The sequence below is a fragment of the Phalangium opilio genome, unplaced genomic scaffold (genome assembly GCF_054372755.1).
Source record: "Phalangium opilio isolate 3A_F unplaced genomic scaffold, DU_Popi_V2 ptg000031l_1, whole genome shotgun sequence".
Classification (NCBI taxonomy): Eukaryota; Metazoa; Arthropoda; class Arachnida; order Opiliones; family Phalangiidae; genus Phalangium; species Phalangium opilio.
The window spans coordinates 6,497,818-6,519,939 of NW_028324158.1; the positions used below are offsets into that span (position 1 = coordinate 6,497,818).

Genomic DNA, 22,122 nt, shown 5'->3' on the forward strand with positions numbered 1-22,122 from the left:
AGATTATGGTCACACCTTCAGAAATCCAGGATTATAATTTTTATTTCATAGCCTATGGTCAGTATCTGGTATATTGCAGCTGATGTGCAATTCTTCTTCATGGCTATTATATTACTAGTAATATTTTTCAGGTAATAAATTTGTACTAAAATATAATGAAAAAGAACTAGCTAATAATTAAGAAAAAACATTTAAATTCAGAAAACCAAAAGCGGCTTTCATCATTATGGGTGTACTTTTCACCTTATCCATGATTTTATCAGGAGCGCTTATGTGTTTTGAACATTTAACACCAGTGTTTTTACTCGGCGCACCAGACAGAGAGTAATTGATACAAGCATAAGTTTATAAGATATGTTCCATAAGTATGACACTGCCTATACTTCATAATGCTAGAGACTTACAGCTGAGCTAGTTCGAGAACGACAAGCGAGAATTGAAGTCCTACGCTCGGTTAATTTTGCAGGACTTCTCTCCTATTTAGTCTGTACTAAGCCTTTGACCGCGCCTCACGAGACGTCGCTTTACCTCGAATCTATGACCTACGTCACTTCATGAGAAGTTCTCAATAATCAGTGACAAACTTATGGAACATATCTTATGAACTTATGATAAAAATGTATTCATGTTTCTTTAATCAAAACTAACTAGAGCATTGTTTATTTGTGCACTCTTATTTTAGGTTAGTTTTTGACGTGTTCTTTTACGGACATACACTGCCTCATAACCACGTCAGTGTTTACATTTTGGGCATGCTTGTTGGCATATACTTTGCCCGATACCGGGACACGATTAAATTCCCAAAGGTAATTAATTTTCTAACTAAAGTTAATTTCAATATTAGGTTTAATCCTAATCAGGGATAGATGTAATTTTAGAAGTAGGAATGGAGAACGGTTAGAATTTACTTCAGTCCGACTCATAGCCCAGTATAGAGCCCCTCCCTCCAACACGTAACAAAAAGTTTAAATTATCTTATTGGCTCACTTAAACCAGCTAGGTTTTAATGACGTTGCTGACGGGACGGCGAAAAATACGTAATTCCTTTTTACCTCTGTCGCTATGACCCGCCTATTCTTTCATACCCCCCCCCGTCCCGAGGAAGGGGTCCGGGACTTTGACGCGCGCCCACATTACTCTGTTCTCCATTCCTACTTCTAAAATTAAATCTATCCCTGGTTTAATAATGATATAATTGTACTGTATTTTTCAGTGGCTAGTTTTGGCGAGTTATCCTACCTTCCTAGCAATATTATTCGCGGCTGTATTTTCCGGCGATGCCTTCACTCACGATAGTCTACCTACTTCAGTTGAGACCTTCGTTTTCGCTTCATTTTATAGGGCAATATGGGGTATTGGGCTTGCTATTATGACCTTTCTATGTGCCACTAAGAACGGAGGTAAGTTGAACACCTAATACGGCAGCAGGGAGTCCAGCCTAAATTTAAATTCCTTATAGGAAAAATAGGAGTTCTTTCCACGGAATTAGAGGATTTTATAGGAGAGAAAAATGTGCTTTTATAGGATTTTATAGGATAAAAAAATGTGCTTTTATAGGATTTTATAGGATAAAAAAATGTGTTTTAATGGGATTTTATAGGATAAAAAAATGTGTTTATGGGATTTTATAGGAGAAAAAATGTGTTTTATAGAAAATATGGGAGAAAAAATGTGTTTTATTGAAAATATGGGAGAAAGAATGTGTTTTAATGGGATTTTATAGGATAAAAAAAATGTGTTTTATGGGATTTTATAGGAGAAAAAATGTGTTTTATAGGAAAATATAGGAGAAAAAAATTACTTTATAGGAAAACATAGGAGAAAAAACAGTTTTTATAGGAAAATATAGTAAAAAAATGTGTTTTTATAGGAAAATATTGGAGAAAAAATGTGTTTTATGGGATTTTATAGGAGAAAAAATGTGTTTTATGGGATTTTATAGGAGAAAAAATGTGTTTTATGGGATTTTATAGGAGAAAAAATGTGTTTTATAGGAAAATATAGGAGCAAAAAATGTCTTTATAGGAAAACATAGGACAAAAAACTGTTTTTATAGGAAAATATAGGAAAAAAATGTGTTTTTATAGGAAAATTTTGGAGAAAAAATGTGTTTTTATTGGAAAGCATAGAACTATATAGTTCTAATATGCTAAACTATATGAAAACTTCCGACTAAGTCAAAAATATAGGACATTATCGGACCTTTCATGAAATTATGTTATAATATCGGACGGGTTCAAAAATATAGGATTTTATACGAATTATAGGACCGCTGAGCTCCCTGTAACCACTAATAATGCAGTATTTTTGTAAAAATATGTAATATATTGTCACAGGTTGGATAAATGATATATTATCATGGAAAGGATTTCTGGCTCTAAATCGTCTAACATATTTAGTATATCTATTACACGTTCTCTTCGTAACCTACATTTTCGGTTCAACCCTTGGAGTCATGGATATAGCCGATCATCTTTTGGTAAGATCAGATAATTAATTAGGCAATTATTTCAACAGAAATTTTTAATTTAATTTTATTTGTGTGGGCAAATTAAAGGTTTATCTCTGCGTTGGTTGTATTGGACTAACATTTGCCGGAGCTTTTGTCATGAGAATAATTTTCGAAGCTCCAATTTCAGAATTGGAAAAAATTCTATGGGATAATATTCTTGGAATGAGCAAACCAAGGGAGAAAAAGACGGAAAATGGTAAAGAAGAGTCCAAATTGTAAATAACATAAACAATATGTGATTATAACAAGAAGTGATATCTAGTTTATTAGGGAGAAGTATTCGCGCGCCATAGTCCCAGTCCCCCTTTCAAAATACAAGGGGGGGCATAAAAGGAGGTCTGGCTATTTTTCCTCTCCTCAGTCGGAAAATACGAAATTTTCGTCATTCGCGTCGCGCTAACGTGAGTTTTCAAGAACCAATGAGATGCTGGTTGTAATTTAGAGGCGGGGATTAACTCCGGACCTACGTTTGGACTGGAGATAAAGCTGGAAATGTGGTGAATTCATATTTTCTCCCTAGTAAACTAGATATCGCTTTGTGGTTATACATAAAAGAACATAAATATTTGTAGATTTGTTGTTTGATAATAAAATTTTTTTAATAAATATAAATTTGGATGGACAATTAAATGAGTTGCAATAGGTCAAGGAAAAGCTTAATAATTTAGGGATTTAAAAAAATGGGTCAAAAGGATTAGGTCAAAAAGGTCAGGAGTTTTATTTTAACGAGTATTTCTGTTAATATTAAGGGGAATGTTCTTTGGCAAATTTTGAGACTAAAATGTAACTTCTATGACATTTTGCCCTCCGGGCCACTGTTTTCGAGTTATGATTTGATTGTTTCAGGGATGACCCCTTAATTAATTTAGAAATCATTACCTTTCAGTTTCTTAATTAAATTTAAGGGGTCATCCGTAAAATACTCCAAAAAAAATATGATTTTCTAGATTTTACATTGAAGAATTCAACATTGGAATTTTAAATAAAAATTACAAAAAAATTAAGCATGGGCGAATACTCGAGTAACACGAATAACTCGATCGAATATCGAGACGAATAACCGTCTCGATATTCGATAATCCCCATTTCGGGTATTGGAACGAATATCGAATAGTGAATTTTACTATTCGGGCCTACTATTCGTTAAATATTCGACCAACTATTCGTTAAATATTCGATTAACTATTCGTTAAATATTCGATTAACTATTCGAGAAAACAAAAATATTAACCCTCAAAATGTTTTAAAAAAGTAATGGCAGTTACACTTTTTAATGTATAAGTTTCTATGGGAAAATAGGCCTGAAGTGCTACTAGTCTATAGCGTGTGAAAGTTTGTCTGTGGACCGTTTTTTTTTCTTCTTTTTTTCCCACGCTTTTCATTGGCCACTTAGACATTTTTTTAATCCTTCTATTTCTGACTATTCGATAACTATTCGATAAGGGCAATTTTAAGTTAAGCCTAATTATTCGATATTCGGTTAACAAACAACTATTCGTCTCGGTATTCGATAAGAAAATTTTTCACTATTCGATATTCGTCTCGACAGTCAAAAACTGGTATTCGCCCATGCTTAAAAAAAATGAATTCACTATATAGTGACACTATTGAAATTTGGTATCTAAAGTATCAAAAGATTGAATATAGTTTAATCACGTTTCATATCGCGTTTAATGATTTACGAACTTAATTAAGCGCAATTAAAAATAATTAAACTATGATTAAAGTTAAGTTTATAAATTACTAAAGTACGTATTTTGATCAAAGGATGGCGATAGTCACTTAGGTTTTTAAGTTTTAAAAGGAAAGAATTAAGTTCGGAATAAAAGTTGCCATAACCGGTATACCCTGAAGGATTTTTCTTAAGTGAATAGTATCAGAAGTGGTATGAGACTAGAAGTGAAGGGCTCTAGCATTGGTAATAGATCCTGGCACTTGTGAACAAATTTGAAGATTTTATGCCGCTTCCCACGCGCTAAAACTAGAGAGAGAAAAATTGGCCGAGTTCCAAAAACATTTCCCAACCCCTTCCCCTCAACCTAAAGCCGCAGAACACGGACCCGGCTCCTTGAATCTAGTTCGGCCGTCTACCACCGCGAGCGTCTCACGTTTTGGAGGCAAAAATTCTGAAACCGCCACTAGAGGGCCAACCGTTTGTGTTTTATCAAGTCTTTTCACTAATGCCGAGTGAAGAATTTGGTTAGCTCAATACTTCTAGAATCATACCACTTCTGATAGTATCCAAATATTGCTCCACCCCAAAAGATCGAGGTTCTTACCATTTGCCCTTAAGTATTTCATTTAATAATTTTAATTGTTACTCGTTATTTAATTATAATGCTTTAAAGTGAAAGTGAAAAGGAAAATAAATAGATTTTCATTATAATACCAGGGATAGATTTAATTTTAGAAGTAGGAATGGTGAACAGAGTAATCTGGGTGCGCGTCAAAGTCCCGGACCCCCTTCCACGGGACGGAGGGGGTGTGAAAGAAGAGGCGGGTCATAGCGACAGAGGTAAAAAGGAATTACGTATTTTTCGCCGTCCCCGTCAGCAAAATCAAGAAAGGATCCAACAAAAAACACTTGGACTTCCATTTCAGTTTCGCTTTAAATACCTCAATGTTTTAAGGGCTATGAAACGATCAAGTTTATATATTTTTTTAATGTGCTGATTGATCCATTTGCGGGGCAGAGCATTTAACAAAGCTGTATGGTTTCCTATTTGTGTTTATGTTTATTATTATTATAATTAACTTAGCTACAGTTGTAGCTAAGGTTGTTTTTAAGCCCCTAAGGCTTCATCACGTATAAAGTCTCTAATTATTTTTGAAATTCCATGATATTTTTCAAATTTATATAGGTGGAATACCTTGAAATCTTTAAAATAAGTGATGTCATGAAGTAAAGGAAAATAATATGATTTTTTTATAATCTCGTGAAAGCTAGGAAATTCACGGGAAAACTAACGTAAAATCCATGGAAAAAATAACGTAAAATACATGGGGGAAAATAATGTGAAATCTATGGGGGAAAATAACGTAAAATCCATGGGGAAAAATAACGTTAAATCCATGAGAAAAAATAACGTCAAATCCAAGGGAAAAATAACGTCAAATCCATAGGAAAAAATAACGTTAAATCCATGGGAAAAATAAGGTAGAATCTACGAGAAAAATAAGGTAGAATCTACGAGAAAAATAAGGTAGAATCTACGAGAAAAATAACGTGAAATCCATGGGGAAAAAAAGTGAAATCCACAAGAAAAATACCGTGAAATCCACAAGAAAAATACCGTGAAATCCATGGAGAAAAAACGGGAAATCCACGAGAAAAACAACGTAAAATCAATGGGAAAATCACAAGAAATTATGATGTGAAAATCCTTGAAATCTAACCATGTCTAAAACCGGACGTTACGCGATTCAAAAATTGATTTTAAAAATGACCCCTCTTTTATGACAGCAAGATGTAATATTATTCCATCAATTCACTTATAACAACCTTTCCACATCATAATCGACATATAAGTTAAAAGTTAGTAAGGTTTTCCGAGTGAATGTTATTCACAGAATCACGTACGTTTAGCGTAAGCGGCGCGATAAGCAAAATGCCATTGAACTGCGGATCGAGGAAAGGACTTCCGTTTAAGTATAAAGTATAAAAAACAGTGTAATTAAAACGGAATCTTGATTCATTTTATACATAGGCCCTGAGAATTTCTGGGTAATTTTACCAACACTATTAACTACTCAAAATTGATAAATTGTTAATAAACAAGTTAAGGGAATTTTTTCCAATGAAGCCGCAACGCTGCGCTTGAAATAATCAGGGCCTAAATCTATACCTGTTTTAAATACGGTTTTCCCCCCACTTTATTATTTCGAAATTATTTGGAACAAAGACGTGATTAGGATTTTAAAACCAAAGTGATTTGATTTTTTTTCTTGTTTTTCGGGGTTGAAAAGATTTCAGAAAAAGAAAGTGTTTTTCAAATTTTCTCCATAACTTTAATTGGAACATGGATCAATAAAAGATCCAGCTGCCTCTACTATTCGAGTGTTCATCTCCACGTTCGTTACACAATAATAGGGAGAAAAGAGACCTTAAGATGGAGCAGCAATGATGATGGTTTATCTGCGGCAATGAAAGTTTCCCAGAGTACCTTGCGCATGCAGTAGGCGATTGTTAGGTGCTGCCGCGTAGCGCCATTGTATTTGTATGAGAATTAGCTTCTATTTTTAAGACACAGGGGCATCCTGGACGTTTTCCTACTGGTCGACCCTACCGAAACGCTGAGCATGTTGGGAGGACTACAAAGTTATAGCAAAAACGGATTTATGTACTAAGAACGTCGGATCGTAGCTTTAGCCTCTAGTACCATCCTCGCATACTCTATTGAGAAACTTCGTCTGCTTATATTTTGACTCCACCCACAAATTCTGTACATAGCGACTTCTAGAGATCGAAAATGTCATTCTTATCTCTATTTTCGTGGTTAAATTGTTTTTTCGAAATTGCTATATACAGAACATAAATCCGTTTTTGGTTATAGATATGGGTGTACCCACTCCTCCTTCAAGGTCTCCTGGCCTCCCATTAGGATCGTAACTCCTAGTTGAAACTCTGTTGGAAAATTCACTGAAGCATCTCTAGAGTCATGTCCTAGATTTATATATTTTGTTAGTCCATGATCGCAAAAGGGTTTTATTATAAAAGTATATAACCGTATTGCCGGGTTTGATGAGCATTTCCTAATTCTTTTCCATTTCGTTTAAAAATATTTTAGAGGTCATATATTACGATATCTTAATAACCTTGAAAACAATTCAACTATCTCAATGTCAATCACGTTTTGAATTTAACAATGAAATTTTTTTGGTTACGAGGTGCTTTTCGAAGTATGAGAAATGTATAACTAAAAGCAAATAAGCACCATGGCAACCCTGAAAATATCTAATTATACTTAACGAGAAAATGGTAGACTCGGTTTTTTAAGTGGATACAATAATCGTGTTGGTAAACTGTCTAAGAAATTAGACTGATAAAATGGGATATATGTAGGGTACAATAATTCATATTAGCTCTAACCTTGACCTTACCCTTGACATTGTTAAAATGATTAAATGCAAACCAAACCAGGATCAGTTTAAGGTAGCCCCATCAGATAAAACTTTCAATAAGTCATCCAGTCGCGATCAAATGATTCCGATTTGGATTACATTTTCTTAAAATTGTTACAAGGTTTAAACTCACATTAATATTAGATTAAACATTTCAAATTTCAACATAATTTGCTAAATTGGGTTCAGGTTTCTCATATCAGACTTGGAATATTATTTTCATCATTGGTCGAATTTTAGAATAAAATATTTTGTAAATAAATTTAAAGGAAAGGTTTTGTTTCATTCTAAATAATATTTCTAATTGGAAGTTTTTGTGTCTATCTACAATGTATTATTATTAGAGAAGGGGCATTTAATAAGATTGTGTGCACAATTTCAAAAGAGGTATACAGACTCGCTATCCTTTAACCCTGTTCTGAAATTTTGCCTAAATCAGTCTAATAAACTTGGTTAAGGCACACCCTGAGTATTCCGAAAAGTAACTTCGATGTAGTTTTTAAGTACTTGAACGAAAAACCTCATGTTATTTCTATGGGAAATTTTGTGGAAAGATGTGATTTTTTTTCATTTAACAATACGGAAGGGTACTGTCAGGTCATATCCACAAAGGCCTACCGGCCCTGTAGAATTGAAGTAATAGTTAGCAATATTACACTAAATTTATATATTCTACATGTAGGTCCTTCCGCGTAATTACCTCGCTGTTTTGTTTCAGTTATCAAAACCTTTCATTTTATCGCGTGTATGTGCGTCATAGTTCTAGTTAAAGTAAACGCAAAATATCACGAGTAAATAAATGCAGCCTTATATTCAACATACCATAAGTTTATATGATATGTTCCATAAGTATGACACTACCTAAACTAAGTAATGCTAGAGACTTACAGCTCGAGCTAATTCGAGAACGACAAGCGAGAATTGACTACACTCCATAAGTTTTGCAGTACATCTTCTCTTATTTAGTCTGTACTAAGCCTTTAACAGTATGGCTTTGTCCATGAACAACGCCTCACCAGGCGTCGCTTTACCTCGAATCTATGACCTACGTCACTCCATGACAAGCTCCAGTTTGTAACCAGTGAGTGACAAACTTATGGAACGTATCTTATGAATATACGCTATTATCCGCTTCTAATACATCATTCTATTTTGTCCGGGTCATAGAGGAAGTAACACGCGGCCCTGGTAAAATTCTCGAGGTAATTCAGTTAAATTACTTTTGTCTCGAAACTCGAAAGGCGAAACTTTACAATTGAAACAAAAAAACCACCCCAAAATGACATGGAATTATATTTCTTAAAACTTAACGAGCCGTTATGGAGCCAATTTTTAAAGTATATGGACCTTATTACAGTTATAATGTTTAAAGCCATTAAGATTATTAAAATGATTTTTCGTACGAAGTTAGTTTGCCTTTTCAGAATATTTGCCGCTTTACTAGTATCAAGAAGTGATATCTAGTTTACTAGGGAGAAGGTATAAATTCGCCACATTTCTAGCTTTATCTCCAGTCCAAACGTAGATCCAGAGTTAATCCCCGCCTCTAAATTACAACCAGCATATCATTGGTTCTTTAAAACTCACGTCAGCGCGACGCGAATGACGAAAATAACGTATTTTCCGACAGAGGAGAGGCGAAATAGCCCGGCCTCCTTTTACGCCCCCCTTGTATTTTGAAAGGGGGACTGGTACTATGGCGCGCGAATACTTAGGCAAGTTCTTATACTTTCTCCCTAGTAAACTAGATCGCTTCTTTCTAGTATATAGTAAAGAGCACGATTTCAGTTACGATTGTATCCGCCATTTTAAAGATGGCTGCATATTCAAATCCCAAAATCCATTTATAAAAACTGGTTTTTCCATAGACAAAGCCATGAAAAAGTCAAAGATATTCCAAATAGATTCGTTGAAGTAACAGATATTAAAATTTGCAGATTTAAAGACAAGATTATAAAACATAAATTTTTGAAAAAAAAAAAATACTTATCTTCGTTAAAGGTTTAATTAATTAACACAGTTTTCAGGCTAGGAGGATTCATACCATTTACACAAGGAGAGCAGGCTACTGGGAGGACAAAAAAATGCAGAATATTTTGTCCACCAAGTATGGCCTCTTTGTGCAAAATAGTATTGTTCATCCTAGCCTGAAAACTATGTATTCCCTCGCTAGAGCGGCTAGACGCAGAGCGAGTAGGCAATTTTTTAGCCTTCTACAACTTAAAGCGGTTTGAATTGGGCGTAGATTATCAGTCAGTGTGGACGTTATACTTTTGGCATTACGTGTGCTATCAAACGTCTTTTAAGAAATTTAAGTGGAGTGTCCTTGAATTAACCCTTCCAATTCGTTAACCCGGGATGGTTTTCCCGGGTCCAGATCAATCTACAAAGAGCTAACAAACCTCAAAAAACCCCTGGGGAAGATTTTAAGTGTCCTAAACCAAGCCAGAGCACGAATGTGAAAGCGCAAAGATCATCAGTTAAGGGGCATTAAAAAAGAAGCTCGGTTATACCAATAAGATGTTATAGAGAAGGAAGTTCTTTTTACAGTATCTTTGAAATAAATTGAGCTAAATTACCAAAACACTTTTTGCATAATAATTTTCGATGAATCATCAAAAAACCCAGAAAACGGTGTTTTAAATCCTTAAAAACCCATTAATGGTAATATTATAAAAGTAACTCTGTCTGTCTGTGTTACGTTTTCACTTCTAAACCGTCGAACCGATTTTGATGAAATCTGGTATGGAAGTAGCCATGGAAACTTGGTTTTTTTTAAAATTGACCCACCATAAAGTGAACATATATACATGTATATACTAATAGCAATGGATTATACCAGAAGTATATAATGCTTCTCTTCAAGAGAAGTGTACCACAAAGCGAGGGTAATTGTAACATGATTCTTCCCAACATTTATTATAGCAAGGTTACTAAACCGAATCACATACGCGATAAATAGTTCCTTCATCGTTACTCTATTAGCGTTTAACTATTTGCCAAGGCGCATGCATGCGCTTGTGCGTTTTTGTCCCACGTCAAGACTATCAAGGTTTGTGGGTTGATTGCCGAGGATTTAGTACCAAACAAATATAGAATTCACCCTAGCACGGTGCGATAGTTACCCATCTGAAGTTTGATGAGCGGGAGAGGAAATAAAAAGGTGCAGGAGCCTGGGAAGAATCATGTTACACAACTAAAGTATTAAGAGGGTACAGAGTGTCTTCATTCTTCTATTATCCCCTTCTTGCTGTATACTACTAGATATTACGGTATTTAAATTTCAAAATGTAACTAAAAAAATTACCTATAACGTATAATAAAGATAATTTACGATGGGTATTTTGACGTTCGAAGTCAAAAACAAAGTCACGTTGCGTCTCAACTAAAACATGGATATTTCATGAAACCTGTTCTTTTAATAGAATTAAACTCGTAAACACATTTCAATGGCCGGTACATGGGTATTTGACAGCACTAGCAAAGTTACCAAGAGCCAGTATCTTAATGTCAAGTAACATTATACAAGAAAAAAACAAAACCCAATAAAAAAATTCCACTGTAGTCACTAGTCAGAAGGGAAATTAATAGTGAAATATTTTGATATGCAGGTAAAGTCCCGTTTTCAATCAACTTTTTCCAAGCTTTTGGCTATGGATGTTTTTAGAACTTTTAACGCCTTTTCGAAGACAAAAAAATCTTCAAAAAAATTAAAACAGAAAATCTGAAATTCGGATCGTTTTCAAACAAGCTTCAAATGAATAAAATTGAAAAATTTACTAAAGATGGCGTAACTAAATTGCTTTTACTTTGAGCTGCAAAAGCTTAAAGAAAACAAATAAGAAGCAAAAATATCGCACTTATTTAGATGTCTGCTTCTCGAAGGTTTGAAGATTGAAAAGGTGAAAACACCTAGACGTTTTGCTTCGGCATTTGGCTGCTACTTTTGACGTGAAAGGTTAATTTTAGATAAAATAAAAAAAAACATGCTTGAAAACGCGCCTTAAGACACGTTTGGAAAGGTTTATAACACTTAATTATAGAGAGGAACCTTGACTACTCAACTTCTGACGCAAAAGGTCATTGGCTAAAATGTTCTGTTCGTTTTTATGCCTACGTATTTATAAATTACGAATTCGGCTGGATCAAGTAAAAAATGAAAAGCCAGTCACTTTTACTCGCTTTTACTTCATTTTTGATTTATTACTTTACTATTGTTAAAGCGATACGCCGGGCTAGAATTTTGTTTTCTTTTTTATAAAATATTGAACATATCAATTGGAACCCAGTTTCTATGTTTCTATCTACAATATTAAAGACGATACAAGCAACTAAGTTTCCGTTATGGCGTCTAATGGAGACTACGCGTTAGGATTCTCCGTAAAGCACTGGGAATTTCTCCTATTGGACGCCTAGTACCACCTGACTGATTCGTTAGTGCCATCCATTACGGAATTGCTCGTATCTTCTTTAATATTGTAGATAGAAACCGTCTTCCAATTAATATATTCATTATTTTATACACTCTTTCGATTAAAAATAGAAAACAATTTTGGCCCGACGTATCCCTTTAAATGAATGAAAGTGTAAGTTTATAAATATGTTGAAACATATGTTTATCCAGGGATAGATTTAATTTTAGAAGTAGGAATGGAGAACGGAGTAATCTGGGAGCGCGTCAAAGTCCCGGATCCCCTTCCACGGGACGGAGGAGTATGAAAGAAGAGGCGGGTCATAGCGACAGAGGTAAAATGGAATTGCGTATTTTTCGCCGTCCCCGTCAGCAACGTCATCAAAACGTAGTTTAAGTGAGCCAATAAGATTAATTTAAACTTTTCGTTACTTGTTGGAGGGAGGGGCTCTATACTGGACTGTGAGTCGGACTGAAGTAAATACCAACCGTTTTCCATTCCTACTTCTAAAATTAAATCTATCCCTGGTTTATCAAAACACTAAAAAAACAATATTATTATTTCATTTGAAAATGTAATTTAGGAGAGGTCGAGGTCAGCACTGTCCATGATTTTTTGGTGAGTCGATTTCTGTTTGTTTGTCAATTTTTATTCCTATACTGCCAATTCTATAATTATTGTATTTTTCCAGGAATTTTAATGAACCTTTGTTGATTGCCCTTATTACCCTACTAGTAAGGTAACATTTCTAACTAAACCGTAATTTAGGTATTTAAATTCATGTAATTATTATGCATATTACTTTTCGCTTGGAATGATTTTGCAATAATCATTTTAGAGTAATAGTCATTAAACGTTTCCTTGAGATTAAAACGAGGTGTTTTTAAGTCTTCAAATTCACCCAAGCATTGGGAATTTAATTGTAAATGTTCCCATAAGTAAAGTACGTTTAGGAGAGTCACCTTGTGAATAAACATTAGGTTAAATTACCATAAGTAATACGATAAACATAAGTACGAAGCCAGTTTCGATATTTATGGATAAAAACAAGACACTTAATTGCTTAGAGTTTACTGTACACTATTTCGTAGATAAAAGCTTACATTATCACTGTAATTAAATTTAAATAATTAAATATATTTCTGTATTCATGGATTATAAATTACACTTTGAACTATATCAACAGGGAGCCAATCAAAAAAATAATTCTTATAGGAAAAGAAAGGACAAACAATGCTGATATATAATACTAATACTAAATCTCAAAAAAAATAACAAATTGGATTTTACTTTGAAATGAGGAACTTCATTAAAATATAATATATAGAAAATCCTAAGAACTTTCAGTGTCTAAATTTGATGCTAAACTATACATAAACTTCCGACTAAATCAAAAATATAGGATAATATAGGACCTTTCATGAAATTATAGGATAATATAGTACCTTTAATGAAATTATAGGATATTATAGGATAATATAGTACCTTTCATGAAATTATAGGATATTATAGGATAATATAGGACCTTTCATGAAATTATAGGATATTATAGTACCTTTAATAAAATTATAGGATATTATAGTAAATTTCATAAAATTATAGGATAATATAGGACCTTTCATGAAATTATAGGATATTATAGTACCTATCATGAAATTATAGGATATTATAGGAGAGGTTCAAAAATATAGGTTTTTATAGACATTATAGGACTTCCTGTATAAAGCATTTTGCATTTTTGCACCCTTAATTAATCGTCTCACTTAATTCTATTTAATGTTACTCACGTCATTAACGTTAAGAAAATGAATAAATATATTTCTTACGCAAAAAACTTCCCCTCGTCAACAAAAGTAAATCGAAAGACAGACAGACTTGATTTGGAAACTTTATTCAAATTATGTAGCGATTATTTTATTTATTTATTTATTTTATTATTTTTGGTTTCAAGGCAAGAGTCATAAAATGGGTCTACCTTCAACAATACAGGGTGTTTCCGACAAGTCTGTCATAAACCCAAACATTGATTGATCCCCAAAACAAGGAAATAGTCACCCATGTGTAGTAATTAACTTTACAAGCTCACGCACACTTCCTCCCATTTAATAATACACTTCTGCTAAATAAAGGTTCAATAACGTTTTAAGATTATAGAATATTGAAGGTTGATATATGTTTCTAAATTTATTTGACGATTTCCTGTTTTTAGGGCCAATCAATGTTTGGGAGCCCTTTGTAGACAACATTTTCTTTGACAAATTCTACTCAGTTTGACTTTGTCCCTAAGAACACAACACACCCTTTGGGGATGACACCTTAAACAGATTAGAAATCATTGTCTTTCAGTTTCTTAATTAAATTTAAGGGGTCATCCGTAAAATACTCCAATCCAATCTTAATCCGAAAACAGTGTCCCTTGTGGCAAAATGGAGACAGAAGTTACATTTTCAACACAAAATTGATTTCCTAAAGAACATCCCCCTTCCAGACTTATCAGAAACACCCTGTATATTTATACATAAATTAATAAAAATAGTTCTTTATATTTATGCATAAATTAGTAAAAATAATTCCAAATCAAAAGGGATTGAAATACTCGTAATTTACATTTAAAATAACTTATAAATTTAATTATTCGATGTGTACTAACTATTACAAAACAAGGGCGTTATTCGTCAAAAAATTTAGGTCAAAATTTCTAAGACTTCACCATCGTTCCGAATTATAAAGAAGACACCTTGAACCTGCGGATTTAACATCAACTATGATTTTTACAAATCATTTCCTCTCTCTCTTCTCAAGCTAAAGGCATTCCCGCCCGTCGTAAATTTGCAATGTTTTTACTTAAGAATTTGAAATTTCAGTGTCGAAACGTATGGAAAGCTATAGCTATAACTGTCGTGTAGGCGAATTAGGTCAAATAATATTTTGCATAAGGGTCAAGTAATATAGAATCTAAAACTAGGATTTATTTTCTTCGGTATTTGCGATGTAACTTTCTAAGAATGAGGGAGGGAAGGAGGGTGTTGAGGATTTTAGTTGTTTATGTATAAAAAAATCGTTACGTTCATATAGTTTTCCTTTCAACATACACTTTTTCCTTCTCGTTTTTATTTCAATTATTAGTTAAGTTTCCTAGAATTATCTTTATTCTACCTCTTTCATTATTTGTTATTTGTCTTAAACGTCAAAAGCATTCAAAATCACACCAACAATTGCTCCGATACTGACCGACAATTGCTCCGATACCCACCCAACAATTGCTCAGAAACCCACCCAAAATTGCTCGAAAACCCAACGACAATTGCTCGGATACCCACCGACAATTTCTCGGATACCCAACAACAATTGCTCGGATACCCAACTGCAATTGCTCCGATACCCACCCAACAATTGCTCCGATACCCACCCAACAATTGCTCCGATACCCACCGACAATTTCTCGGATACCCAACAACAATTGCTCGGACACCCAACTGCAATTGCTCCGATACCCAACTGAAATTGCTCCGATACCCACCCAACAATTGCTCCGATAACCTCCCAACAATTGCTCCTATACCCACCCAACAATTGCTCCTATACCCACCCAACAATTGCTCCTATACCCACCCAACAATTGCTCCTATACCCACCCAACAATTGCTCCTATACCCACCCAACAATTGCTCCGATACCCACCCAACAATTGCTCCGATACCCACCCAACAATTGCTCCGATACCCACCCAACAATTGCTCCGATACCCACCAAACAATTGATCCGATACCCACTAAACAATTGCTCCGATACCCACTAAACAATTGCTCCGATACCCACCCAACAATTGCTCCGATACCCACAGACAATTGCTCCGATACCCACCCAACAATTGCTCCGATACCCACCAAACAATTGCTCCGATACCCACCCAACAATTTCTCCGATATAAACCAAAATCCCACGAACATTTGCTCCAAACCACACTTAAATATAATAATTTCTATACGCCTAATTCTTTATCAATGTTAAAATTTTGAAATAAATTGATTTAAAAATACGAATTTTCCCTCCAATATAAGACAACTATAGAATTTGAGTCGAATTGAGCATTAGGATGTTCTACCTTGGCTGGCTACCTTGGTCCTTTGTCTTTAACTTCTAACTTCAATAATTTTAACCAGAAGTGAGATAAGACTAGAAGTGAAGGGCTCTAGCATTGGTAATAGATCCTGGCATTAGTGAACAAAGTTGAGGATTTTACGCCGCTTCAATCGGGCCTACGCTAGAGAGAAAAAAATTGGTCGAGTTCCAAAAAAATTTCTTACCCCCTTCCCCTCAACCTAAAGCGGCGAAACACGGGCACGGGTGCTTGAATCTAGTTCGGCCGTCTACCACCGCGAGCGTCTCACGTTTTGGAGGGGAAATTCTGAAACCGCCACTAGAGGGCCAACCGTTGGTGTGTTATCAAGAATATTCACTTTTGCCGAGTGAAGAATTTGGTTAGCTCAGTACTTCTAGTCTCATCTCACTTCTGTTTTAACTAAGAATTTTCCTTAAACAACAAAATGTCAAAATCTATCGATATCGGTTCTTACATTGACCTTCACACCACTTCATCATAAAAAAAATTTAATTAAACTGTTATATTTGACAGGCACTTAAAAATTTAAACCAAACGGGATTAGGATTAAATTCATCAATTTTTAGAAAGTATACCTTCGAAGATATAGTATGTATCAGCATGGATAAGGCGTTATTTTTGAAACCAACTAGAGGTCTTCCTTTAACGGTTAAAAAACAATTGACGATGATGTAGTAGATTAGTAGTTAACTTACGAAGCTACGAATTAACCGATTCGATAATGCCTGCAAACGGAAAAATATTGGTAGTCAATTTTAAACCATTTAAATTCAAGAACGCCCTTCGAATTAAAATAATAATAATTAACTGGAATTATATCATTTGAATTTAATTATAATTAACTGATATTCTATTAATTGAATTTGATAATAATTAACTGGTATTATATCATTTGAATTTAATATCAATTAACTGGCATTATATCATTTGAATTTAATAATAATTACCTGATATTCTATTAATTGAATTTGATAATAATTAACTGGTATTCGTAATTGTCTCACATTTTAATCAAACTTGCAATAACTAAATCTCTAAGATAAATTAAATAAATTGAAAGGAGTGTTTTATGGATGACCCCTTAAATTTGAGTAAGAAAGTTAAAGAAACTGAAAGACAATGATTTCTAATTTAATTAAGGGTTCATCCCTAAAACACTCAAATCACCCCTTAAAAACTGTGTCCCCTTAGGGCAATATGTCATAGAACAATTTCGACCCAAAATCACCGCCCACTTTACTTCGGTCACCTAACTGTTTTAGGCACACTACAATTAAAAAATTCCGAGTTTAATTTATTTCTCGAATAATTTCTATTCTCAAAAACCTTTAGTAAAACGTCGAATCTAAGCAAATTAATTAAAATAGGACAATCGGTAACCTACAACTTGGTACAAAATACGACACCACACATAATGCCGTCGGTATAACTGTCAGGTCGGGTCAAAATAGTAAAGAACAGTCATAAAATTGAAAAGAAAATTTAAGAAAAAAAATAATAGATATAGGTGCCGTATAATATCCAAAAAACACGCGATGTGCATTTTTTATTTGTCATCTATGTAATAATTATTAAGCAGCTAGAGGGTTTGTGTGAACGTTTGTCCCTAAAGCTATGAAACAGAGACCCATTTTTCAGTACAGGCTGCATAATCTTTGAAACAAGACGCCAGAAGCGCAAATTTCATTTTCATTTTTGAATTGAGTAAAAAAACAGGTAATATAAGAAAATTAACTTACTTATTCTGCCACGGGTTAAATATTTATAAAATGCAAATAAACCCGCTTATATTGCCAGGAACCTACGATGGTGCTTAAGGTATCTAATGCGCAAGTTTCTTATCTTAATCAGAATCTAAACAAAGGTTTTTCAAATTCCACAAAAACAATTTCCTACAAAGCTTTGTATCTCAATGAATGTAGAATACTAATTATTTATTTAAATTTAAATTATGTTTCTTTAATTATTATAGTTTGAACTTGAAGGAGAGATGGATGGCATCTATGGAACGGCATGCACGAATTTCTCCCAGCATCCTCAGTGGCGTTTCGGTAGGGTTTTACGGTACGGAAACGTAAAGGATGCCTCCTGTGTCTTAAAAATAGAGGCTAGTTCTCATACAAATACAATGGCGCTACGCGGCATTGTATTTGTACAATCGAGTACCAAAGGGTAGGGGCGTGCGCAAGTTACACTGGGAGACACTCATAGCCGCAGATCGCCCATCATTATTACAGCTCCATATTACCTCTTTTCTCCCTAGTTTCAATACCATTTTATTTATTTATTAATTTTGAAATTTTTAAGGCTAATTAATATAATATTCGAGCTTAATGGATATATAAATTACTAATATTTTGAGATAGTTTAAATTTTATCCTTGTAAGCTTTAATTATTATAAATTAAACACAATTTATTAAATTAATTTAGATACTTTTAAAGTAATTTTCAAAATTTGCTAAAAAAACAAATAAATGCTAACTTTTTCTCAGTTTTATTAAGCTTTTTAAAAACCTATTTTACCATTCTGAAGCTAATAAATTTAACTAGTTTGAACCCTTCACGCTCCCATTTAAAATAAAAATCAAGACTAATTTACGACTGTGGATAAGATTATGTCAAAAATTAATGAATATAAATAAAATACCTGTCCTCTACCAAAAAACGACACTTCAAGTATATGTCGCACTTAATTTGAATGTAGTACATTAACAAAAAATATGTATAAATCAAAATAACGACAAGGCCTACACGCGATTTATGTCATTTTGGCCAATTAATTGAACAATGACATTAACCTTCGCAACCTCGAACTGTATCTTTATATATTAGCTAGACCTTGTACGATGTTACAATACATCCATATAAGAGTCTTGGCATTTGCTTAAATTTGAAAAATAAGTAAAAATCAGAAGTATATAATACTTCTCTTCGAGAGAAGTGTACGAGCACAAAGTGGGGTGTTATTGTACCGTGATTCTTTCTAACATCATATTAACATTTATTATAACAAGGTTACTAAACCGAACAAACATACGCGATAAATAGTTCTCTCATCATTACCAAGAAGTTATATCGGTATCTGAGATACTGATATAACTTCTTGTCATTACTCTATTAGCGCCGCTTAACAATTTGCCAAGGCGCATGCATGCGCTTGTGCGTTTTTGTCCCACGTCAAGACAATCAAGGTTTGTGGGTTGATTGCCGAGGATTTAGTACCAAACAAATATAGAATTCACCCTAGCACGGTGCGATAGTTACCCATCTGAAGTTTGATGAGCGGGAGAGGAAATATTTATTATCAGAAGGATATAATACCACAAAGTGGAGTAATTGTAACATGATTCTTCACAACATCAGAGCATTTGAAGCAAGGTTCCTAAACCCAATCACACACGAGATAAATAGTTCCCTCATCATTACTCTATTAGGGCTTAATTCTTTGTCAAGGCGCATGCGCTTGTGGGTTTTTGTCCCACGTCAAGACAATCAAGGTTTGTGGGTTGATTGCTGAGGATTTAGTAAATACCAAACAGTTGTAGGAGAACAAACAAAAAGGGTCACTGGTCAGCTTGCCGGGAATGTCCCACGTCAAGACAATCAAGGTCTGTGGGATTTAGTACCAAACAGTTATAGAATTCACCCCAAGGTGCCATGCCCATCTGAATTAAGTTTGATGAGCGGGAGACGAAACAAAAAGGTGCATGAGCCTGGGAAGAATCATGTTACACAACTAAAGTATTAAGAGGATACAGAGTGTCATCCTTCTTCTATTATCCCCTTCTGGTAAAATTCTAATACCCTGAAGGAACCTTTTTTAAATAACATTATTGACAGTAATCCTAGCTAAATACTTCCGATTAGCTTAACCTAGAAATTGTCACAAACTTCCCGTTAAACAACTTTAATGTCGTGTAAAACGCCGGTGGATTGAATTAATTTATCGAGGAAAAAGATATATAACGTGTGATATAAAAAGTGTATAAAAACAATTTCTTGCTTTTACTTTAAATTATAGAAAAATAATAAAAACCGGCTTGGCCTTAGCTTAAAGAGAAAGTGTTTTGAAAAGCAATGAATGCAATTAAAAACCAACATCTAACAAAAGTATTATAATTTTACCCTCATAATTCACTGCAATGTTTACTAATAGCAATTAAAAATAAATGTTTCGTACATGATGCGCTTCTATAGGATGATGAAAGCTCATTAGCGTTTAATTAATAAGTTAATTTTGTACTTGAAGTGCGCCTACAGGTTGTTTATAGCCCATATTTTAAGCGGATACAGTTTGAAGCGATTCTATAGGATGATGAAAGCTCATATTTAAGCAAATTGAGATTGTGTTAAATCCATTTTATTTTAATCATTTATACTAATTAGCGTTTAATTAATTAGTTAATTTTGTATTTGAAGTGCGTTAAACAGGTTGTTTATAGCCCATATTTTAAGCGGATACAGTTTGGAGCGCTTCTTTCTATATGATGTTTAAGGCCATTTTAGTTTTGATTAATTCCATTTTATTTTAATCATTTGTACTAATTAGCGTTTAATTAATTAGCTTTGTACATGAAGCGGGCCTATACAAGAAGGTTATTTACAGCCCATATTTTAAGCGGTTTCAGCTGCGTTTATATTAGATCCATTTAAATATTGTAATTTTTACTAATTAGTAATTTAATTAATAATTAGTTTTGACACTTAACCAGAGAAAATATTGATTCTCATAAGCATATATCATCCCCAATTACAAAACAGGACTCACGCTATAATCACGATTAAGGTGTTTCTTACCAATTAATGTTTAACGAGTAGTTTGTTTTGGCACTTATTAGATCGCTTCAGGAAAGATTGATTCATTATAAAAAATGGCTGCCTCTTTTATTGGTTCATAAAGTTTTGGGAAAACCGATTTTCGGAATACCTGAGTTTTCCAGGTATTTTCCCATATATATTTCCCTGAGTTTTGCAGGCATTTTCCCATATACGGAGTAATAACAAGGGCAGTGGTTTATTTATAGTTCAAGCAACCCCTTGAGGCAAACTTAATCCAGGGTTCGTACGAAATTTTTACATTGAAAATCCCTGACTTTTCCAGGTTATCCCTGACCAAATTTTGGAAATATCCCTGACTATTTTAAGGTGTTTACCAGAGCCCACTTCATAATTACACCTGGGCCCATATTTAGCATTGCTCGAAGCATAGCTTAATATACCAAACGAAATCCCTGACATATGGGGCTTCACGATCCTTTACCTCATGTCTCTCTCAAATAAATATCCCTGACTTTTTAGGAAAAAGTTTCAAATCCCTGACTTATCCCTGATTTTTTTCCCCTATTTTCCTTATCCAGGTTCCGTACAAACCCTGTAATCAAACCTCACAAATTTCCCAGAATTATACTAAAAAAAATCTAAGTTTTACCGAAGCTTTTTATCCAATATTTATTTCCCAGACTTTTCCAGGTTTTTATGAACCCTAGCTAAGGTAAATTAACCCTTCCATACCTGTGTAACATTACAATGACGCCGAAAGGAAATTTACCAGAGCCCACTTCATAATTACACCTGGGCCCATATTTAGCATTGCTCGAAGCATAGCTTAATATACCAAACGAAATCCCTGACATATCCCTGACATTTTAGGAAAAAGTTTCAAATCCCTGACTTACCCCTGACTTTTTCTCCTATTTTCCTTATCCCTGACTTATCCAGGTTTTCCAGGTTATCCAGGTTCCGTACGAACCCTGTAATCAAACCTCACAAATTTCCCAGAATTATACTAAAAAAATTCGAAATTTTACCGAAGCTTTTTTCCAATATTTATATTTCCCAGAGTTTTCCAGGTTTTCCAGGTTATCCAGGTTCCGTACGAACCCTGTAATCATACCTCACAAATTTCCCAGAATTATACCAAAAAAATTCGAAATTTTACCGAAGCTTCTTATCC

General features: G+C 34.0%; 2 protein-coding genes across 5 annotated transcripts in view; one reads left to right on the forward strand and one right to left on the reverse strand.

The window, feature by feature from the left end:
- Positions 1–22,122, reverse strand: part of LOC149690257 (nose resistant to fluoxetine protein 6-like) — a 204,074-nt gene that overhangs the window by 153,083 nt on the left and 28,869 nt on the right. The window lies entirely within an intron of this gene.
- Positions 1–22,122, forward strand: part of LOC149690273 (nose resistant to fluoxetine protein 6-like) — a 28,049-nt gene that overhangs the window by 3,915 nt on the left and 2,012 nt on the right. The window contains exons 9-11 of the mRNA XM_089870499.1: positions 1,214–1,400; positions 2,337–2,479; positions 2,558–2,727. Of these exons, the coding sequence (XP_089726625.1) occupies positions 1,214–1,400; positions 2,337–2,479; positions 2,558–2,727 (500 nt within the window). The remainder of the gene's footprint in view (positions 1–1,213; positions 1,401–2,336; positions 2,480–2,557; positions 2,728–22,122) is intronic.